This window comes from Dermacentor andersoni, chromosome 4, assembly GCF_023375885.2.
Source record: "Dermacentor andersoni chromosome 4, qqDerAnde1_hic_scaffold, whole genome shotgun sequence".
NCBI classification, from domain to species: domain Eukaryota; kingdom Metazoa; phylum Arthropoda; class Arachnida; order Ixodida; family Ixodidae; genus Dermacentor; species Dermacentor andersoni.
The window spans coordinates 95,529,014-95,551,644 of record NC_092817.1 but is presented as its reverse complement, the minus strand read 5'-3'; the positions used below and the strand labels follow the sequence as shown (position 1 = coordinate 95,551,644).

The window sequence follows — 22,631 nt, the reverse complement described above, 5'->3', positions numbered from 1 at the left end:
AGCGATCGAGCGTGCTCGAGCGTTCCCTCCGCGTCAGTCCGCGACGCGATCCGGCCGTGGAAGAAAAGCCTTCATCATCGCCGCGACTCTCGCATTCTCTCGATCGCTTCCCGAACTCATTACAACGCGCTTGGTTAAGCTTCGCATGGCGAAAGCGGGGCGTCAGCTGCTTCGAGGTGAAATCCGGCCCTTGAGACGATTATTGCGGGCCTCCTTCTTTCATCGCCCCTATTTGGGGCGCTTCGCGCGGAAAGGAGACGCGCGGGCTTTTGTACTTCTTTTCTTTTCTTGCGAGGTTCAGTTTCCGAGAATTTACGTGCCTTGTGAAGAGGTTAATTATGAAGTTTACAGATTTAGTGCCTTGGTATCGAGAGCGATTTCAATAGCGGCCCTGCTTTGACGCATTCCTTCACGGATGACATGGACGTATAGTGCCAAGTAACTAAGGTTCACAATAGTGTTAGTTAGTTTATTAACTTATGTGCGAGAACTCGTGCCTTATCATCCCTCGTACCAGCGTTCGTCCTGTTCTATTCCCTGCGTCTGCGTCCGAATTTTTCGCTCAAGCGTTTTGCTCAAATATCGCCTGCAGACGGTTCTCAGCTATTACAGCAATAAAACGTGGTATTTGGGGTTCAGCTTTCTCATCGTCCATATGACAGAAATGACAAAAGTTCTGAGATAATGGACATACTGTAACTCTGTCGTAAAGTAAACATATAGTTACCCATAATACATCGGCGTACAATATCTATTTTTTTCATCGTATCTGTGTGATTTACGAACCCTATGTGTACATATATCACTTAAAGGGCCCCTGAAACGGTTCGGACAAATTTTGTAGACGCGTAGGGTACAGCTTAAGTAGGACATTCGCACAACAATTTAAGTGAAGCGTTACATATTAATGGAGCTACAAGCGATTAGAAGTTACCCTCCTCCCTAGCCATGCTTTTCCTCCTCAACTCGTTCGCCGAGCGAGCGGGACTAAGCTCCGCCTTCACTGGTTCGGCGTCACGATGCCACGTCACATCGTCCACTTCCGGTTGTTTTGGAGCCCGCCCCCGCCCGCGCGAGACCTCTCCGCTTGCCGCTTGGCCGTCGACCCCAAGCGGAGCTATCGAAGCAGCGTGCGTTGCGAGCAATCTGTCGTAGCGCCGAACGTGTCCGGTATTTCGGTAACCACAGGCAAGCTGATCATTTCGGCAAATGACTGGAGGCATAAACTCAACCTGATGAAGGAACTTTAGCGTAGACGTACGTGAGCGGCCTGATCGGTCTGCACGGTCCAGACAGTTGTTGGCGCAGCGCTTAACCAGCCAAACAAAGCGCTAATATTGCTCTAACCAAGTGTAAAACATTTTAAACATTTATAAAAACAACGTGTTGATGATTACACTCCTGCGAAAAATACACACCAGCAGCAAAGAAGAATACACTTCGTTGCTGCTACTGTGTATGGTTGAGCTCTGTGCCACCAGGTGGCTGCACCGTGCAGACCATTCACATTTGCGCTTCTGCTCATGCCATGGCTCATCCCGTTACGGCACAGTCAAGCGGCCAGACCCTGTCCCCTTGCGCTTGCGTTTGCCCTAATACCGGACTCGCGAAACGCTATTGCGTTAGTAATCTTCCGGTGTAAAGTGACGGCCACAAACGCGCAAATCCTGGCGCCGATCGGATAGCAGCAGTCCGATGCGCAGCAGCCAGCTCGGTCGTACGCTGCCTTGCAGAGGGACGTGATGTCACAGCTTGACATATTGCCAGTCGCTACTTTTGCAGTCCACAAGGCAACAAAGTCGAATCATAGTGCTCGCGAAAAGACTGAGACCGACTCTGACCGCGTAGCTCTCTTCAAAACGGGGTACGTTGTATACAAGCAGACGACCATTGCTGTTTGACGGAAGTGCTTGGGTGTACTGAAAAATTGTTCTTGTGCATTCTCTTTGTTACTTTCTCTTTATAAAAACAAATTAACTAACATTCCAACTATTACGAAGATCATTTGGTTACCATAAAGTTGGAAAAATTATCGATCACGCGCCCTGATCAGCCAATCGGATAGCTCGCCCCACTGACGTCATATGGGTGATTTCGGTCATATGGGTAGGGGCGGCTTAAAATTCCGCCGAGCAGTGCGCTGCGATCGGCAGCGATGTGCATTTTTAAAACCTTATAATAAATTACACGCTTTACGCGGAGCACTTAGATGTGTCAATTAATGATCAGAAGGACCTACTCTAACGACTCAGTACGTTTGTAGCAAATCGTCAAAAGCGTTTCAGGGTCCCTTTAATTTAGTTTCTACAATGACACATGTAACATTTGTATTGATTGTAGTAATAATACCCTTTGCCACATATTTATTGTTTGTACATGTCGTTGCGTCACTGTTGTCAGAAATGTATGCTTTAAATAAGTATAGGTAGAAGAAAGCGTTTCTTTGCCACCCAGCCGCGCATGCAAGCGGTAAAGGTTTACGCGATAGGAGGTTAAATCCATCTGGGCTTTTCTGAGGAGTAACATATTCGTACTCCTTACCTATGCAGAGCAAAACGAATATGTGACGTTGAGCCAAATTTCTACCTTGTTATGCCGACGTCTCCTAATGGGTTGGAGCAGCAGGGTTCGTGGCATGTAGATAATTTTGGACAGACTCAAGCGGTAATAGAAACAATTGAAGCAATTGGCCTGTCTTAACATGCAGTGCAAAATACTTCATATACAGATGCTGGTTGCACCAACTGAAAGATACAATGAACCTTAATAACAAGAATGGCTCATTGGCTTATGCAGGGGTACGTGTCAGTGGTGAGGATCATGAAACAAATCAAGAAGCAAAAAAATAAAAATACATAAAGAACACGATAATAACCTTCAGGTCAAGCTGAACCCGTGCAAGAACTCCCATGGAAAGTTTATAACTCACAGGACATCGGCCTGAGGGGGTGGCGTAAAGCACCAGACTTGGGGAAATATTTTATCGGGAAGTATCGGTTATTTAGCATTGTGAGTTTGCGGTTCAATATAGCCATCCACAGATTCAGTGCCGTCCGGAAAGGGTACGCTGAAAGGCTTCGTTATAGTAACACTTCGAGTAAAGAGGGGCCTTTACATTTCAAATAGTATAAGCCACGATTATTTGCCTGCTCTCACAATACTAATCGCTGTTCCTTATCGTGTCATTGTTTGGGAAAGATTAAACCGGCTTTAGTGAGAGACGTCCGACATTGTAGACCAGAATAGTTAATTGCCATTGGTCACGTTCATATAGACGAATACATCCGGCTGAATTGCAACACACGTCCATAGACGCCTATATGGAAGAACAAATAATGTGCTAATTAACGACGCTAAATGAGGGAAAACATAACAACAGCGCAGTTTTGAGACAAATGTTTGTTCCCAGCTTGCTCCCTCTGTGAGGGACGCAGTTAGCCGCCGTCACGTGATTCTACTTAGTACGCGATGCCGACATCATGCACCAGCCTCTCCGGTGATGGTTCTTGGGGTTAAGAACGTCTGTAGCAAAAAGCAGTCACGCAGCTGTTGCAAACGTCCAAATAAGTTTGCACGGCTATGACCACCATCATCGACAGCAGCCTACTTTGTCTAATTCAGGACTAAGGCCTTTCCAAATGAAAACACGGCTACAGTCGTCGCTAAATGCTAGAAATATTTCCGCTTCATATTTGAACACTCTGCTCCACCTTGAATATTCTTGGAGCGCCCGACAACCGCTTTGCCCGCGGAAGCGTGAAGGAATATGCTCGTCATTTCGTGCGAAACGCTCGAAAGGCCAAGAGTCGATATCGGCGCGCATTTTCTCGGTGATCTCGGCAATATTGCCGCGCCAAATGCGTTTCCGCTCGAGGGCACATTCTGGTGTACGTGGCTGAGATCGGAAGGACCATTTCCGTTATGCAAAAGCCTAGCTTTATGATTATGACGCCGATAAATGTGCTATAGGTAGCGGTATTCTCCGTTTGCGTTTGTACTATATATATAGCGCCTCCGAACAGACCTAATTTCCATATTTCACGGGGAATAATGCGAGCGCCGTCGCGATCTCCTGCTCCACACATCTGCATGTTCGCGTACGTAATGCGTTTCGATGGTAATAATAATGCGGGTTACGGTGCAGTGTTCCGAAAACGTTTTGCGCGATGTATGAAAGAAATTCTAGTTTAGGACTCCGGAGATATTTTGCATGCAGCACTTTCCTTAAGGTCCACTGTTAGGAGTGTTTCATGAGCAGCCGATGAAGGCCTGCTTCCTGGAACGCCCAAAATTTGTTATGCGCTAAACAATGGCATTTGTTCGGGCGTCTGTCACTAAGCGGTCACTGTATGCGGTAAACGGCACGGAGTAATCCAAAATGTGATTGTAAAGGCCACGTGACATTGTACTTAACTGTACGCCCAGTTAATAGAAAATTTATCGCGGCGGGCGGACCTCAAACGTATTTCTTCTCTAATTTATCACTCTAGGCACTCCGACCTTTCCTTTAGCTCCGTTAATCCAGTTGATGCCTCTTTTAGAGATGCCTACTTTTCCCTCCTATTCCAAAAACCCGCATACCTGATACGCCCTGTGTGCATAATTCTATATGATCATGTTGAATCACGTATGAAAGCGAGCAAGTTCACGTAAATAACCATGTGACCATATATGATTATGGTAATCGGCAGATAACTTCAGTAGGTTTTCAATCCTAGGTTTCAGTTGCATTATTTATGTGCAGAAAACTTTGTTGACAGTCTAGAGATGCGCGATTATCGCGCTATATGTGCAGCAACAGTCACCAAATCACTGGGCTATTCTGTGACTCAAAGGCAGCCCTGCAATCACTCTTATCAGCTCTGCGCCACTGCCCACATGAACAATTGGAAGCAGAGATACGATTACGCTACCATCAAGCGGTGGACAGAGGCCACAACAATGTATTTCAGTAGCTATCTGGCCACTGCAACATTACTGGCAATGAAAGCGCCGATAAAACTGCCTGTGAGGCACATGATGAATGTGAAATGACGAATGTGAATGGGATGAATGTGAAACCGCAATACCATTACCGAGAACGGATGCAGCGCAGCACCTCAGCGGTCTTGCCCATATTGTTACTCTAAAGAAATGGAACACTCCGGAGTTCACCTACTAGCACCTATATGCCATGAACCAGCATATGACATTACAACTTTTGCCTGGATATAACCGATTACCCGCCGTGGTTGCTCAGTGGCTATGGTGTTGGGCTGCTGAGCACGAGGTCGTGGGATCGAATCCCAGCCACAGCGGCCGCATTTCGATGGGGGCGAAATGCGAAAACACCCGTGTACTTAGATTTAGGGGCACGTTAAAGAACCCTAGGTGGTCGAAATTTCTGGAGTCCTCCTCTACTGCGGACCTCATAATCAGAAAGTGGTTTTGGCACGTAAAACCCGATAATTTAATTAATTTAATTGCATATAACTGACCGGAAGAAACGCTATCGTGCCGCCTGCGAATAGGAGTTTCTTTCACAAACGCCTACTCATTCCTGATTGGAATGGCGGACAGTCCCAGTTGTAGCACATGTGGTGTCGAAGAAACGACCAAACAGCTCCTGTGTGACTGCCCTACGTACGAAGACGGGAGGAGTGCCCTCCGGACAGCTTTGGGGCGGAACTTAAGACGACCGTCCTTTCGCAGAGAAGAAGGTTTTAGGCCCGTGGCCTCGCGCGTATGCTATGTGCAAGGCCGCAAAGGCGCTGGTGGGTTTCTTGAAATGCACCAGCCCGTATGACCCCCTGTGAGTGGCTCTGCGATGAACGCTTGTGTGTGTAACAGTGGGCACTCTGAACTCCTTTCTTCCTTCTCCTCTTTCACTCCCCTTTCTCCCTTCCCCAGTGCAGGGTAGCGTGCCGTGCTCAGCCTGGTTGACCTCCCTGGCTTTCTCATATAACTCTCTCTCTCTCTCTCTCTCTCTCTCTCTCTCTCTTTAAAAATAATCGTTTTAAAATAAACGGATGGCTCTTTCGGAGACATGCCATGAGCTGTGGCAACCATGGAAGGAGGGTTAATACGATTGAATTTGTCGCTAATCAGCGAAAATTAAATAATTAATTTATAAGCTTTCAATTTCAGTGGTGGGGCCGTTACAATGAGCAATTACGATGAGTCCGCTGCATTAAAGGGTGTAAAATCTAATTATTGGTTAATTACTGGCTAATTACGTTGTATCACCCGCCGCCCTTTGGTCACCACACCTAACGCCATGTTTCCGAAGGAACCGTCCTTTCATTTAAAAAGGCTGTTATTGAATATTGCTACATGTCTTCGTAGAAACACCCGGTAAAGGTATGTCTCCGAGCAGTCAGAGCTGCCCGTCATCAAGCTGGTTCTATTTACCAGCGCACCGGACAATTTTGGTCCTGATTTCTTTACATCCTCAAAGCTATGTTAAGAGGAAGCTTGAGCTCGGACCCAACTCAGATGCCACCTATTCAAATGCACGTAACATGCAGAACCACTTTTCTGAGATGACCCCTGGTCCGATTTTAGTGGAATTTATTGCATTTGAGAGAAAAAGTTAAGTTCTAATCACTATTGAAGCGAAATATTGAGTTAGAGCCTTAATTTTTTAAAAGCAATTTTCAAAAATTAGTCAGCTTCAAAAAAATTGAAGCACAAAGTTTACAAATTCGTAGCTTTGTACCAAGGACAGATATCGCAGATCTGTGCACTGCATCCGTTAGAGCATCGAAAACGGACAAATTTGAACTATCAAGTTATATCTTACGTCAACTTGTTGCATTGTTTAAAAGGGTTCTGCAAACCTTCTATTCACCTGTTGTTACTCTATTGGAGAGCTATGCATAATATACATCAATTTTGCCCAATGTGGGTGTACCATTAGACCCAACTTGCAGAGCCGTGATATCGTTTTTCATTGCGGAGTTACAGAGTTCAAAATTTGATAGTATCGCTTTCTGAAAATTTGTGATTTCCAACAATTCTTACTAAAACATTTACGGCATAAATCGAAAATTTGCTATCAACGGTCACTACATTTTGACTCTTCTTGTTTTAAATGCAACAAACCTAATCAAATTCGGTGCAGTGGTTGCCGAGAAAACCGATTTCCCCGAATTGAAGCTTCCTCTTTACTGCGGGGCTCTTGAGTAGCCCAGCTCTTTGAATTATTCCATCAGTGCTCTTACAGACGAGAAGTCAGTTCTATTCCCCTGTGTATCGCTCGGGCCCAGAGGCTTAGATTCACGGTGTTGCCTATTCTTTCCAAGCACCGTGGCGCGTTCTATCGCATCCGATGGCCGAGGAAGCCTGCAAGACAGCAAGACAGGCAAGCAAGAAGGGGCCACTTGGCGCCCAGCGGTAGAAAGAAACAGTGCGCGTATGTCGGGAAGGAGAAGGATTCCGGCGAGAAAGAGCCAATAACCTGACGACAGCGGCGTGGCCCCTCGTGTTCTCGGGTAGCTGGCGCGCGAACTCGAGGGGGGGGGGGGGGGATGAGGGGACGAGAAAGGCTGGCGTCACCGGCGTCGCCTGCGTCGCGCAGTCGTCCCGGTACGTCGGGTTGCGCTAACGCCTCTCGCTCGGCTCGGCTCGACGTGGCCGCGGCATCGCGAGAATTGCCTCGGCTGCATGAATAATTCACCGGCGGTCGCCCCCTTAACCGGCGCCCGGCCACCCCCACGTGCCCCCCTCTTCCATTGAGTGCGTCATATACACACGCGCGGCCACGCTGGCTGACTGTCGGCGGCGCCGCTCGCGAGGGACCCACAAAGCGAGAGAGGAACGAATCAACGACTTCGGGCCAGCCGTCGTCGTCGACGTTGTCGTCGCTTACGAGGGCGCATTCAAGCGGGAGCCCGGCGGCTGCCTGCCTGCCGCAGGAAACACCCAACCGAGCGAGAGCAGCCTCGCGTCTTGAACCTGGCGCCCGGAAGAGGCAAAAAGCAAGAAAACAACTACGCGGTTAGCCAGGCAAACGAAAACGCTGCGCCCACTAGCTCTCTCTATCTCTCTCTCTCTTTCCCGCGTCCTCGTCTGCTAGATGCAGCTTCCTTCTGCCCGGCGTTCCTGCCTGCATACGAGGGGCGAGAGAAAAAGCAGCAGCGGCGACGCACGTGGCGCATAAACGAAAACAAGAGCGTGCTACGAAGCAGAAGACCCCAGTGGTAGCGGGACCGACCACACATACTATACTCTTGCCGCGCCGTTTTCGTAGTCCGCTTCATAAAGAGAGTCTCCTTTTGTGTGTCTTGTTTATTTCGCGATGTGCAATGCGCCTGCCGCTGATGTGCCTGCGATGCCGTCACGCTTTCTTTTCTTTTTCCTTTTCTTTTTTTCCGGGCGTCTAAACGCGGCGCTGAGCTCCTTGGCGAGTTGACTCCGATATGAAATTCGGAAAAGGCGCCCTCAGTCGCGGCGAGAGAATCGGGACCTCGTATTTGGCGTGCGTGCGTGTGCGTGCGCGCGCGAAGGAGCGAATGCGCGTTGCTCTCGAAGATGTGGCAGCGGCGGCAGCGCGAGCGAGTTTTGTGTTTAGGCTTTATCTCCGAGGTGCGGCATGTATTATTCATGGTTAGGTATGAGGAGCTTTGGGATCTCGGCCCTTGGAAAGCACGCGGTCGTTCTTCGCTGTTCCTTTTGAGGCTGCTTCGCGGCGTGTCAGCGGAAGCATGCGAAAAAGTCAACGCGCTATAGAACGAAGGATACGTTGCATTTGTGATGCGTAGGTATTGCGTTGCAGAGAAGAAATAGATGTATCGACAGAAATGTTTCATCGACAAACCACTTATTCATATAAGAAAAAATTAAGAGAAAGACGGAAAACAAGCAAACTGGCTGCTTCCAAAGGCTTGTTTTAAGCATTCCGATTGTAGCATGTGCATTCAGTATTAAAGCCACGACTTGATTGTGGTGCTCTTAGCTCCATTGCATTCATCATTCTTCAGCAAACGTTGTCACAGAAATTATAACACTTTCATAAACTAGAAGCTTTGAACTCTTGTCTTGATGAACGTCTGCACAGATGGCCTTAGCGAAATTACCGAAGAACGTCAGAAATTCGTGACGGGCTTTGAGTGTTGTCCATGCTTCACCGCTTGCTCTGGGACACTTTTCCCTTTGTAGGCGTTGCGCAACCGAGTCTAGAACGCGTAGAACCGCCACGCTTTGTCTAAATGTTGACTTTTTCTAACCCTAACGTGACACTCGCTCCAAAGATCGACGCTGACTTGCCCCTGATCATCTACTCATAGGCACTTATTCAGGACATCTACTCATACGCAACTACACAGATGTCAGATGACATATATATACAGATGTCAGGACATCTTCTCATGCCTAGCAAAGAGGTGTGTCCTACGCACCAGTTTGCGGTACTGCAGTGTATTAAAAAATAAAAAATAAAGACAGTACACGTATAATACCGTATCGCGACGACCAACCCTTCTCTTGAGCAACAGCAGGAAAATAAATGGAAAGAGCACGGGACACGCAAGCACTTTCTCAATAGGGCTGTTTATGGGGTTACGCCGAATCGTACTGTGTCAACAAAATATCTCCAAATTCCAGTGATTCACATTCACCTAACTCAATTACTGCGAACGGCATGTCATTACCACCTATCCCGACTCCCCAGTATGTTATACCTGGTCCTTGTTGTTCTTTAAGTGATTATTAGACTTTCAGCGCTCTAGCAGAGAACGTGCACAAAGTTTGGAGATGTGCTTCAGTTGCGTAGTTGCACAGCTGTGAATTTAATCCTTCAAGTTTGTTTCCTAATTCGCAAATTTTCAGATTTTTGTAGTACGTCCATAAAGATAGAGTACATTCGGTAGTCACCATAATTTCAGTACTTATCAGCAAAAAAACTTGTTGTACACAGTTTGGTGTTAATCTAACGAGTCTAACGTAAAAACCTATTTAGCTCGATCTTTTTTTTTTCTTTCCCATCACCCACTTTTCATGGTCAGCCGATGTCGATAATAACGTGCGCGTAGACGGTTCAATGCTGTTCAATAATTACGGTTCACTACTGAGATCGTTGCGTGAGTGGCAAACTTTATTCACGCATCTACATATACAGTTTTCTTTGCAGAAGTTCTAAGACAATACTGCGGCTCGCAGCACAGCGAAACGACTTTCAGAGACGGGATGAACTTTCCAGGAATACTTTTTTTAACCTCTTTCCAACTACCAGAGTGGAAACGAAGAACGAAACCTTGGTGAGAGTCCGAGAACTAACCGGAAATAGCGGCATAATGCACAACGCACAGCGTATAGCCGCTGGTGTACTCGAAAGGGTTGATGGAATAGGGGGAAAATTGAGATCACGAAGGAAGGAGGCCAGTGGGGAGGGTATAGGGTTGCCGTGATGACGGCCTAATTGCCGTCGCCACCACATTGCCGTCAGAACGGCGTCGCTCGCGCGCATGCGAGTGCGCTTTTGCCGGCAAAACGCGACTGCGCAACCGCGCCACGCCTGGGCGGTTTCTTCCCGCACGTGGCGCGAGGGTAAAGGGAGCGGAGGCCACATCGACGACGGAACGGGAAGGAGGGGAAGAAGTATAAAAAAACGGGACGCGAGCAGGGGAAAGGGTCCACGCGGCAGAACCGCGCGTCTGTGAGCTCGCGTTGCGTTCCGACATATTAATTCGCTAAAGGCGCGCATTACGGCGTCGGCGGAGGCTCATTTCGGAAGGAGGTCCGCTTAATTAACGAGTTCGCGCGGTCCGCGAACACGCCGTCGCAGCGGCAGCCGCCGGGGGATGATGACGACGGCTGCAGCCGCGGGGTCTGGCTTTGAGTGTCTCGTGCCCTCCTCCTCCTCTTCCTCCTCGCCTTCTCTCGCTCTCTCCCTCGACTATATTTACTCGTTCACTGTTCCTAACTTCTGCCTATGCGCAACGAGCGCGGCGCATGTGCCTGCATTATAGCCCACGCTCATCCGACCTTTCGGCCGATATCCTGTAACCAGTTTTTCCAGTCGTTATAATGTTCAACGTCCGGAAGCAGTTCGCGGGATATAAGTGTCGCCATAGTGAATAGGTGGGGGGGGGGGGATTGTTCTGTATCGATTTTGACCACCTGGGGGTTCTTGAACGGGCACAGGAAGCACTGCACACGAGCCTCTTTGCCTTCTGCCGCCATTGGAATTCGGCCACCGCGACCGAGAACCAAACCCGCGACATAGGGCTCAGCAGTACGCCATGTTTTTGACATTGCGATTCATAGAGCTCCGTACACATGAGTGCGGTAGGGCATGCGTGCCTATGTGCCTTGTTTCTCGCGGTGGCGCTGTACTATTGCACGAGGAGCGGCATTGCCCAACAATACGGAAGTTGTGGTAGGTTCTGTACGTTTCGTGAAATGATGTTTATCGAGCATAAAGTTGATAGAAAGTTGAACAACACTGGCGGCAGGAATAGGGAGATGGGGCAGGGGGGGAGCGAAATGATAGAAAAGAGGGGGAAGCAAAAGCAGTCCCTCTACAAAGCTGATTATCAAAGCGTACGCGTGAGAATATCCTCTGTAATCAATACAGTGGGAAATCGAGCGAGCCTGATTGCCACTAATGTTGCCTTAACTGCGCACTTTGGGTGAAAATGCACCGCTCTTTATTTTTATTTTTTTCAGGCGAGTGAAGTGGCAATATGGTTCAACTACAATGTGTTTCAGAAAAATAGCGGGGCAAAGCAAGTTCTTTCGCCTTGAAATGATCGCATAATTAAATTATCAATTAAAAGATTTTTTTGTCTGAGTGACAGCTTTCTCCTTCAGGCACTCTGAAACCACTCGTGACTCACCCTTGTACCACCCATGGCTCTGTACAATCAATCGCTCTGTGCAATCCACCATTTTTTCCAACAGTGAAAGGCAAATAAAGTCACTAGACTGAAAGAAACTGCCCTCTCGATTCGGCTATGGCTGTATCGAACCGCGCCGGCTTTATTCTGCTGGATATAAAGCGCAAGTCCAGATGATTACATTTGAATAGATTTAGATAAAGTAGCGTTACTATATGCTAGTTTTACGACGCGATGATTTTTAAGGCAATTTCTTCTTCATTTACTTCACTCGGGTTTGACGTATCTGAGATCTGGCTATCTTGTAACCTCTACCAGAAAAAAAAAAACGGTCGCTTAGGTGACTTGTAAATGTCCTATGAACATGAAAATTGTATTAGACGATACCTCTCCAGGCCGAGAACACGTAGCAATAGTCAGGAACTAAGGATATAATCAAAAAGGAGGATAATTAGCCGTAAACATTCGTAAAGTGCGTGATATTTTACTACTAGCATCGCCTACAGCGCATGCGCTAACTTACACGCGCGTGCGCGATATCCAGGATGTTCACGAACGCGCCTCGCTTTCGCCACATGCGTCGAGTTTGCATGCTTTTGAAGGCAAGGTCTTGTTTGCTACTTTAAACTGGTGTGGCGTGTCTGAAATCTGGCTATGTTGTAGCCACTTCTAGAAAAAAAAAAGTAACGGTTCAGCCAAGTATCGATGCTCAAGAAGGCGAGGTCGACGTAGTTGCGTGTGAAATACGGTACGAATAAGATACGAAATGCGTGAGTAATGAACATGAAAAAGGGACGTAATAGAGAAATATAACAACGTTTTCTCGTCGAATCACTTGAACCACCATGTACGTCGACCTTGTCTTATTTAGCGTCGACCCGTTGTAGACCCTTTCTTTTTCTTTTCTTGGGGAAATTCAACGTAGCCGGGACATAAACGCGCACGGTTATATCAAAATACAAGCAGTTGAAACCGTGACAAGGTCTCTCTTGTCTAGTTTTATTTCTTGAACCCCTGTTTGGAGCTGGAGATGGCGCTATCAGTACCAGCGTTGTTCAGTACCAGCAGGGATAACGTCTCGCGTTATCCCTGCTGTACATCAGCGCTAGTGCGTTCTCATTGTGCTAAATATGTTCTTTTCTCTTTCGCACTTTGTTTAACCGATCTCTTTCCTTCATTCCCTCTCACAGGTGAAGATCTGGTTCCAGAACAGGCGCATGAAGTGGCGCAACTCCAAGGAGCGTGAGCTGCTGTCCAGCGGAGGCTCCAGAGAGCAGACCCTGCCGACGAAGAGCAACCCGAACCCGGACCTGAGCGACGTGTCCTCCTCGACGGCGGCCGCAGGCTCCACCAACGGTCACGGCGCTCACCCCCACCAGCCGGTGACGGCCGCCGCTAGCCTCGCCGAACACCTCATGAGGGCCTCGCGGGACGAAGACGACGACCGGCGCTCCGTGGACGCGGACAGCGACGAAGACGTCGAGATCAAGGTCCTCTGAGCGGGGGACACGTGACGCGAGCGGTTGTCCCCCTGCGTTGTCGCCGATATGCCGGCGCCCATACCGAACTGAAATATGAACCGTGTACAGTGACTTGTTATGAACTACCTTGCAATCTTCCTTCGTGACATTGAACGGTGCCAAGACCCTCCCTGGCTCTGAAGCACAGCCAGCGCCGTCGAGAGAAAGGTGTCGAGATGCCCTCCCACAAAACCTTGTTGCACACTGAACACGTACGGGAGAAAAAGGCGACTCGAGTACCGTCGCAAGTCAAGAGACCTTTCATCAGAAACGCGGGTTCTTCTGTGATGTGTGACTCAAAACCGGACTCGAAAGTGGCATAGCGTCGCTCCATGCGATGTAGATGCCCTTTGGTGTAGAAAGAACCGTCTGAACCGGTGCCGACAGAGACGCTAGCCCCGTATCCGAAAGGACTCCTTAGAAAGAGCCGATTCCTCTAGGTCTTACCGCGCACCTTAGCTGGGCAGCCTGAATTCTCAATACACGTATGCAGTGGCTAACATCGGTGCAACTTCAACAGGTCTAGAGACCGCTACTTGAGCGCTGCTTTGAAGGCTGCTAGATCTACCTGAACTAAATGATCAGCAGCGATTTAATTAAACCTGAACCATGAGTGTGTCGCCAGACTGTAAACAAAGCCGATAAATAACGGGCGTAAAATGACTCTTGCTCGGTTTTATGAACGAGTGATTAGTTTGCGCGCAAAGTTTGTCCAGTGTACAGTCACACCGGCCGTCACGCGAGTAAAGACTTAGCTAGTTCAGTAATGTTCGGTGCAGTTAGCCTTCGGCGCACAGCAGATGATTCTTGCAATCTACATGAAATGGCTTAAAGGTTTGCCACACAACCGCGTTCTTCCGTGGAAGAATTCTGAAGATCTCCCGAGTAATGTGCTCTGGGTACCTGGCGCCTACAACGTCTGTGTGGGCGTCAGAAAGAGTATAGCCTTCATCAAATGTTTTGACATCGAGGGGGCTTAACAGTATTTATGTATACAAAAGAGCTTATGTTTAGCTTTGGCTTTACTGCACGAAAGCGTGGCCAACAGCAAACGAACTGTTGATGAACTGCGTCTGGTGGCGGGCGTCAGACACTCGATGCCAAACTTGGTGACCTCCAGTGGCGTGTCGATGCCTCCCCCCCCCCCCAACCATGAATCCAACGTTGCCAGAAGTATCCAATCCGTGAGGCCGTTCAACATGCCGGAATTTGGCGGTAGTGAAAATAGCACCCCATCCTTGCCGGCTCTGTCTTCAGCCCTTTGACGAGTGATGTGGTTTCTTATACTTCTCGTACCACTTAAGATGCTGAATATCACCTTTAAACTAAGCTTCCAGACGTTACCAAGGCATTTGGAAAATATAGAGCGAATATCACAGTGCAAGAAGTGATTTTACCTAGTCCATATTTTACGAAAGCTCGTTTACCTCATCTGAACACACTGAAAGCATGGAAGTCAACGTGTTTTTATTAGTTCGGTTTTTTTTTTTCACTTTTTGATTCTTTCGTGTAGCCCAGAACTTGAAGAGAACCTCAGAAAACTGGAATATTAAAGTCATGCAAATCCTTCCAAACGCAATAATCCAGACGAACATTTCATTTTCTAGTGGCAATGACGTTATGAGTTAACGGCGTCGGGAAGCCGGTAAGAACAGCCCCATTTCTTCCTTTCATTTTTTAGAAACTCGGAATTCCTCTCGAGCTTCGCCAGATCAAAACTGCTAAAAGGATGCCCACACTCCACTGCACTATCGTTTCGAAGTACTACTGCATGTTTAACCACGAGTGCGCGGAGTTTGCTTGGTCGCTTCGGCCATTGTGCGGTGAGGTCGGTTAACCAGAGGCTCAAAACGAAGACGAAGAAGAGAGCATGCGAATGTGACGCAGAAAAAACTCTTTGACATAAAGGACGGTCAAGAAAGAAACGTGATCCCAGTGACAAATGTGAGGTGCTTCTGTAAGCCATGTTCCTCTCTTGTTGAGAGATTGCATCTGCACGACTTGTACAATAAACCCGTGAAGTTTGTATGATTGTCATTTCTTCATATTGCTGCCGTGCTGTTTGCATGCGAACTTTGCTCTGTGTACGATAGGACAACACAACCTTGTCGGAAGACAAAAAAGACTATGCATACGCTGTGACGTATATCTGAAAAATCCGTCAATATTCCTAAGCATTTTAGTAGAGCAAACAAAGAAGGAAACGCATTGCCTTCTGTAACGAACTTTTTCGATCCAGAATTTTTTTCCATTTAGCGAATTGAGATGCTAGAGACACTGATAACGACAAAGTTCGCGTTCAGAGGAAGAAGTGAAGGCTGAATACGTTACTACCGCTATATGAAGCTCTGCACTACATGCCCTTGTCACGTCTCATCAATTACAGTGTTTACTCATCAGTCACGTGGTACTTCAGCATAGAAATCATCAGTTTATTTCGAATAAAATGGGCGTCTGAATAAAAACTTACATACCTCCAAACCTCTTCTTCCAATGAAATACACAATACCCATATGCATAATTCCATAATGTCACAGGAGATTGCTGGGCACGTATGTTATGGATTATACGTCATTTTTCATAGCGGAGTCCTCATGACGTGTGTTTCACGTGACTAAAATAGTTAGTGATTACTTGTGGTCGTGCGGTGGTACATCTGCATTGTATGAACACTTAGTGCTGCTTCGCACAATTTCGCAATAGTTCCACTCTGTACTTAGTATAAAACGGCTCTTAGTTCAATTGTTAATGCTTTAGACAACTTCAAACAGCCAGGTGTACTTGTAAAATATTCTTAATGCCGTTTCATGCCTATAGATGGTCATGAAGTAGAAGTTCAAAACTTCTCAGCCCAAGACAGCGTTAAGGGCATCCGGTATTTTGAAACTGCGAACTGACGTATTGCAAGCACGAAAGCACCGCTGTAAGGTTGCGCTCGCTTTATTTTTTCGCTTACGAGTAAACTTTGTAGCAGAGGAGAAGGCCATTGGTTGGTGCTGTGGCCTCACATCATCATTGCGAAGTTAACCATTATTGGAAACAATACGGATAAGTGTCCATGTTCACGTTAAGCAAGCTTCTAATCGCTAATCAACTCACTGAAGCCTCTGCGGGTTAACTTGTTTTTAGCACTGCAGCTTGTGTCAAGATTGTGTGCCAGGCAATTTAGAACATACGCATTGTTAGAAACAAAAACTAAAATGTGAATCTGAAAGAAAAGAACACTTTAAGTAAGTGCACCGACAAGAGCTCAAAGGGCGCGACATAAGGACCGGACAATTGAGAGTCAACGTGTCATTTCACATTCCACGAACTCCTGAGCTCCGTCCACGTCTGACCGTGCCAAAATCCTCTGGGGTAAGAAAAAGATTTTAAAAAGCAGCGACACTTGAAGCCACGTCACGTTCCCAGGAAGAGGAAAGATCTCGGTGCACTAGGTGAAAACAAATGCGGCAAAGGGGGGAAGATATTCAAAGATACGGACACTTCCGCGGCTTGAGAAAGCGGAAGATAAAATCTTGCCGGCAGCTTAAGAAACTAAAAAGATGGAAGAAAGCAGAGGAAGAACTTTGGAAGAGAGGAGAACGGGAGCACGCTGGGGAGCGACAAATGGAGAGGTAAGAATATTCTCTTCTGAGAAACCCAATGCAAGGAGGGCACAAGAAGAAAAAAAAAGGAAACGGCGCGAATACAGCGACAGTCGAGAGAAAAGAAAGAAACAGGAGATAAACAATCATGATCCCGACCGTAGTGAGTGCAGAGGGAACACGACGGGGGGGGGGGGGGGGGGAACAAAACAATAAGCAGCAAATGGACGTTACTCCCACAAGAACGGCGACGACACCTCAGATTAAAGGCAAAGGCGAGGAAAGCATAAGGAGAGATGAAGAAAGAGAGAGGGGTGCGCATAAGGAGAAGCCCCTTTCTTCCGCAACACAGGTTGAGGAGAAGAGAGGGGAGGCGTTAATACGAAGACGAGGTCAGAACGCGGGGCTGTTGAGAGCTGTCACCGACAGCAGCAGCAGCAGCAGTAGCACGTCTGCCCCGTCCCCTTCTTTCTTCTCTTTTCACTTCGCCGCGCTACTCTGATCTTGATACTTTTTTCTTTCTTTCTCGTCTCTTTCTTTCTTGTTTCTCTCTATTTCCAGTATCCCTTCCTTCGACCCCTCTTTCCTCCCCGTCGCCCTTTTCTCCCTTCAGCGGTGAGGCGCTGGCGCGAGGCGTATACGTGCGCGCGCGTCGACGTCGACCGAGCATAACGCAAACAAGCCGAGCTTCTTCCCTGCGGCATCACGTTCCGCAATTTCTTTTTGTTCCCATTTCTTCATTTTTCCGCTACCAGAGACGCGAGACCTGTGACGATGAGGAAAAAAAATGCGAGAAGCATATCGTGGTTCGATGGGTCAGAAGGAACAAAAAGCGTGGCCTCAGGGAGTGCAGAAAGAAACAGATGGAAAAGAAAAAGAACTATACACACACAACATCGAAGGCGGAGCGATCGGGGAGACAACTACAAAGATTCGGGAAACGAAGTAATGCGGAGAAGACATAAGGCGCGATCGACGGCAGAAAGAAGAGAAACGCTTTAGACTTCGGAGAGAGCGCAACCGGAGCGAATAGGAAACAAATCCAACGACCGGAGCCGCGACTGAGGAGAAAAGCGAGGTCGCGGGGAGGGCGAGAACAGGGCGCGCGAGACGATCTCCAAGGCATAACGGGAAGAAGAGGATGACAACGAAAGGCGGCAGCACCGGGAGGCGTCCTCGAAAAGGGGAGCTTCGGCGTGGCGTGCCGCTGCGGTGGTGCGGGCCGGTTAGCGCTTCTTTCCTACGGGGGAGAACAAAGGCCCGGCGGCACCATCGATGCGCGAGTGCGTTGTGCGTTTGCGTCTTATTTGTGGCGGCCGCGAAAGTGCGTTCCGCCCGGTCGCGCGCATTCCGAGCGTCATCACATATTGCGCTCACTGTCGCGTTCCTTTTTTTTTCCCTTTCGCGCAACCGCCTCCTAGACTTCTATAAGCGACGGAGCTGATTTTCTCGCTTCTGCGTCCATTCTGCTTCGCACCTTTTGATAGCGCTTTTTCTTCCCGTGCTCCAATTTCTTTCGTTTTTTTCACCGTAGAAGTGGCATGCTGCCGCAAGCTTCTCTGTCTACGCGGCGAGATGGACGGGGAGGAAGTAGGCGGGGGGGGGGGGGGGGGGGGGGTTCTGCAGCAGTCAAGGAGGAATAGGAACCCCACGTGAGGCTGACATAAATGCGCTGAAAGGAAGTGCACGAGGTTCAGTAAGGCTCTAAGTGAATCTGGCAGCGGAAGATCAGGGAACACCCATGCGCTGTATTTGGCGCGAACGTAGTGAAAAGAAATATAACTGCAAGTGCTGACTACGCAGCAAGGGTTGGTGTGGAGAAGCGCGCGCGCATGATTACCGGCCTAAACGTGCTTGAGCGGTCCGAAAACAAAATTATTTCCCCTGCAACTGTGGAAAATATCAAACCGCAGAAGGGTCCGCTTGGGGAAGAACAAAGGCAGTGCTTGCACCAGCCTCTGATCCCTACACGCGTTTTCTGACTTCCTAGAAGCCAGATTAATTTTCTTAGTGTTCTTATTCTTTTTGATGTGTGAATAGATTCGCTAATTATTCCATCCATGCTTTTTCTTTCTGCTACCCTTATAAAGTGCTATGTAGATTAAGTGCAATTATCTCTGCATGTTGCCTTTTAAAACCGACAGGGCGTTTAGCCTCTCTGCGCGTGTTTTCCCGAAAAGAATCCTAAATGCAACGAAACCCATTTGGAACACAACAAGGCTCATAAGAAACCCAACAATAAGTAGCCGTAAATTTAACAGAGACCATCCATTCAATTGATGTATAACAAAGGCTTGTACACCAAACAAACGAGTAAAACAAAAAGTTCCCTCTGGCAGCAATGGGTTGCCAACCCTGCACCAAAAGCGCCCAGAGGCAGCTGACTGCCCGATGCAGCTTTCGAACTAGGCCGCCGAGTCTTGCGAGGTACTTAGTGACTCAACACCTGCAGTTTGGTGCACCTGCTCCCGCTGCCACTGCAGCCCATGCAGAGACGTGGAAAAACAGGCCAGTTAATATATGCACCTCAATATCACCTTTAAAACACTAAAACGGCATCACCCACACTGGGTGATACGAAAATGAGCGTGCGCGGGAACATGAGCTGTCACTGAAAGGTAAAGACGAAGCACATTTGCCTAAGCACTGCAATTCACATCCGTGTGAGCCACGACTTCACAAGATACGGATTCTTGGAAGAAGAAGGGACGCCAGGGCACGTGAATTGTTAGAGGTGTTTCATGTTAAAGAGCGAGGTTCGTCTTGTATTAACGACACATCAGTTTTACTTTTGCATGCAGAAAGAGGTTTTTTTTATAGCTAGCTGTGATTAGGGGGGTTGCGCGATTGAAGCTGTTTTGTATGTTGCGCGTTCGCCTGCGTGTATATATTGCATGTTGTACATTAGAGAATAAACAGGCGAAAGCTGGCGCTCCCTTTGTTCCCTTCCGTCCTTCCTTGTTTGCGCCAGAGATCATATTTATGGGCTACTCAGCAATACATACATACATACATACATACATACATACATACATACATACATACATACATACATACATACATACATACATACATACATACATACATACATACATACATACATACATACATACATACATACATAACGCATGCTTAAAGGTCAACTTCAAATAAATTTTGGACAAAAGTAAGAAGCCTAGTTTAACATAGCGTATACACACAAGATCCTTCGTGCAAATTTTGACGTTTCAAATAAGAGCGGAAGCGTCGCGAAAATGCTGCCACTACTGCTCGCCGGGAGTGACGCGTGACCTATAGAAGGCGCGGCTACTCGGAATGGCCTCCGAGATTAGGCGGCGCATGCGGCTTCACGCGTCGCGCTGAAAAATCTCGGAGGTGGCGTGCTGGGACCAACGTCATAGCGACAACCACCAGCTGCATGCATCTTCTGCTTAGCTGCTGCTTAAAAACTGGTAAGAGAGAGCCTACACAATTACCAGCTCTGCGGATTTGCCAAGATTGCTTCAGTGGTATATACTACTCATTTACAACAAATTTAGCCAAAGTAAAATTTTCTTGCAGTTGGCCTTTAGATACCCGACGAATCGAGCGGTAGAAGAGACGTTCATGTAAATGTTGTGCGCAAAGTAATGTTGATAACTAATGAAGATATAACAACAATAAAAAACAAAAAGTGACAAGCTCAATTATTGTCATCTGAACTTAATAACTAAGAAAGAACATAGAAAAATAAATCTGGTTCACAATGACGACAAGAAAGAAAACTATCACCGGTGGCACTGCGTCTCACACGGAATAGTAAGTACTAGTGCATCACATCTCTTCCTTGAAACTCATCGCGAGGTCCCAAGGTAGGCTCGTTCTTTTTGTTGCTGTTGTTATCATCGACCAACGGAACAACGTACCAACTAGACAACAAAAGGACTTCATATTTGTAAGGCGAATAGGGGAACAAAACATAATACAAATTATATCAAGTTGCAAGCAAAATATAAAAAAATTCAACCACCATAGTGATCGTGGTTGTCGACATTGATCGCCTGTCTTTTCCATGTTGCTTAGAAAATTTACCAGCAAATGTGGCTCGGGTATAAAGTTACGGTATAACCTTCTCAGCTTAGGTTAATACGTGACGGAGAATGAAAGCATATTACAGCAGCACGTCAACGGCAATCATATATAAGCGTAAGGTTTCTGAAGCAGGCGCCTTGTCGGCTATGCCTATAGTAGGTAACGTGCCGTGAAGAAATATATATATATATATATATATATATATATATATATATATATATATATATATATATATATATATATATATATATATATATATATATATATATATATATATATATATATATATATATATATATACACATGGAAACCCTTGAGCTCGGGCGCACGGCCCGCCTTCAATGCCTTCAATGCTCGAGTCAAGCGCACCTGACACGAAACTGGGATGGGAGTGAGGCGGAGACGGTAGTCACTCAGTGCCTGAAAAAAATAAAGGAAGGCGGAATAGAGAATAACAAGTGGGAAAGAAAGGAAATCTAGACGGTGTACCAAAATGGAGGGCTTTTAAATCGAACGCCTCGCTTCACGCAGACGGTATAGTCGTCCGGGGCGCGTCACAAAAAGCGGCTTCGCTTCAGGGCACTCAAGGTGCGGGGAGGTGTTTGCGACCGTAGGCAATAATACGGGCAGCCTTTCGAAAAGTGAAGGGAGTAGAGAAGCTGGTATGTCTTTCGCCTTTTCTCAATCTTTTGTAGATTATATATTTTTTTGAAAATTCCTTCTTATTCCTGTCGCTTGAGAATCGTCGCGAGCTCCTCGAGCCTGTTTCCTGGTGCTCTATAACCAACGTTCCCGTCAACAAATACTCCTCCGCGTCGTTATTCTCTTTTTTTTTTGTCTCTCTTCCTCCCGAAAGGTGTTTTCGAGTCTGTGTCGAAGAATTGACGCCTCTCGCGTTCCCATCGAGGGAGTCGTGCGAGACGGGTAAATCAAAATGCCTTCAATATTGAAACATCGCATTAAATGATGTCGCAAGAGTGGATCTCTTCCGTATTAGTGTTCGCTGTCTCTTCTCTCCTGCGATCGAAAAAGAAAGAACGCCACCAAAACTTGGTCACTCATTCGTTTGTGCCAGATTGGCTAGGTTGAGTAAGTATTTGTCTAGTGTCTCCGTTCCACCGTTGGACGCTCAGAGAAGGCGCTCCAAAGTTAGGGTGTATCATGGTTCTAAGTGGGCTAGCCGTCGTCATGACGTGGGCTTTCGAGCTATGAGCGAGAATCCATTTGTTTGCTCCTAATCAAGTAGCCGAAACAACTTTCACAGATGCTTCCAGGGTTTAGTCCTTCGTGCCGGCACTGTTAAATTTAGGTCCGGGACATGCATTCGTCGATTAACTGATTAGTTGGAGGATCATCTGGGTAATCAATCCAGTTTGTTCAATAAGCAATCAATTCTTTTATAACTCAATCCAGGGAGAGCGAATCGACTCGTACATATAACGGTTTGATTGGTAGATGGGTATATTAATTAACTCACTAGTTACTTAAATGACACACCTCATTATATCATAAAACCATCTAACAAAAGCTCCGCATTACGCATGAAATACCCGCATCGACCGAAGACGCAGGAATTTGGTGAGGTGGGCATCAGACTGCGGAATAACAGAGCGCTCAGTGACATCTCTCGCCGTGCA

General features: G+C 47.2%; 1 protein-coding gene across 1 annotated transcript in view; it reads left to right on the top strand.

Moving 5' to 3' along the window:
• The window catches only part of Dbx (homeobox protein Dbx), a 95,651-nt gene extending 80,289 nt beyond the window's left edge, over positions 1-15,362 (top strand). The window contains exon 5 of the mRNA XM_050183511.2: positions 13,007-15,362. Within this exon, the coding sequence (XP_050039468.1) occupies positions 13,007-13,315 (309 nt within the window). The 3' untranslated portion in view covers positions 13,316-15,362. The remainder of the gene's footprint in view (positions 1-13,006) is intronic.
• Positions 15,363-22,631: the final 7,269 nt, after the last annotated feature.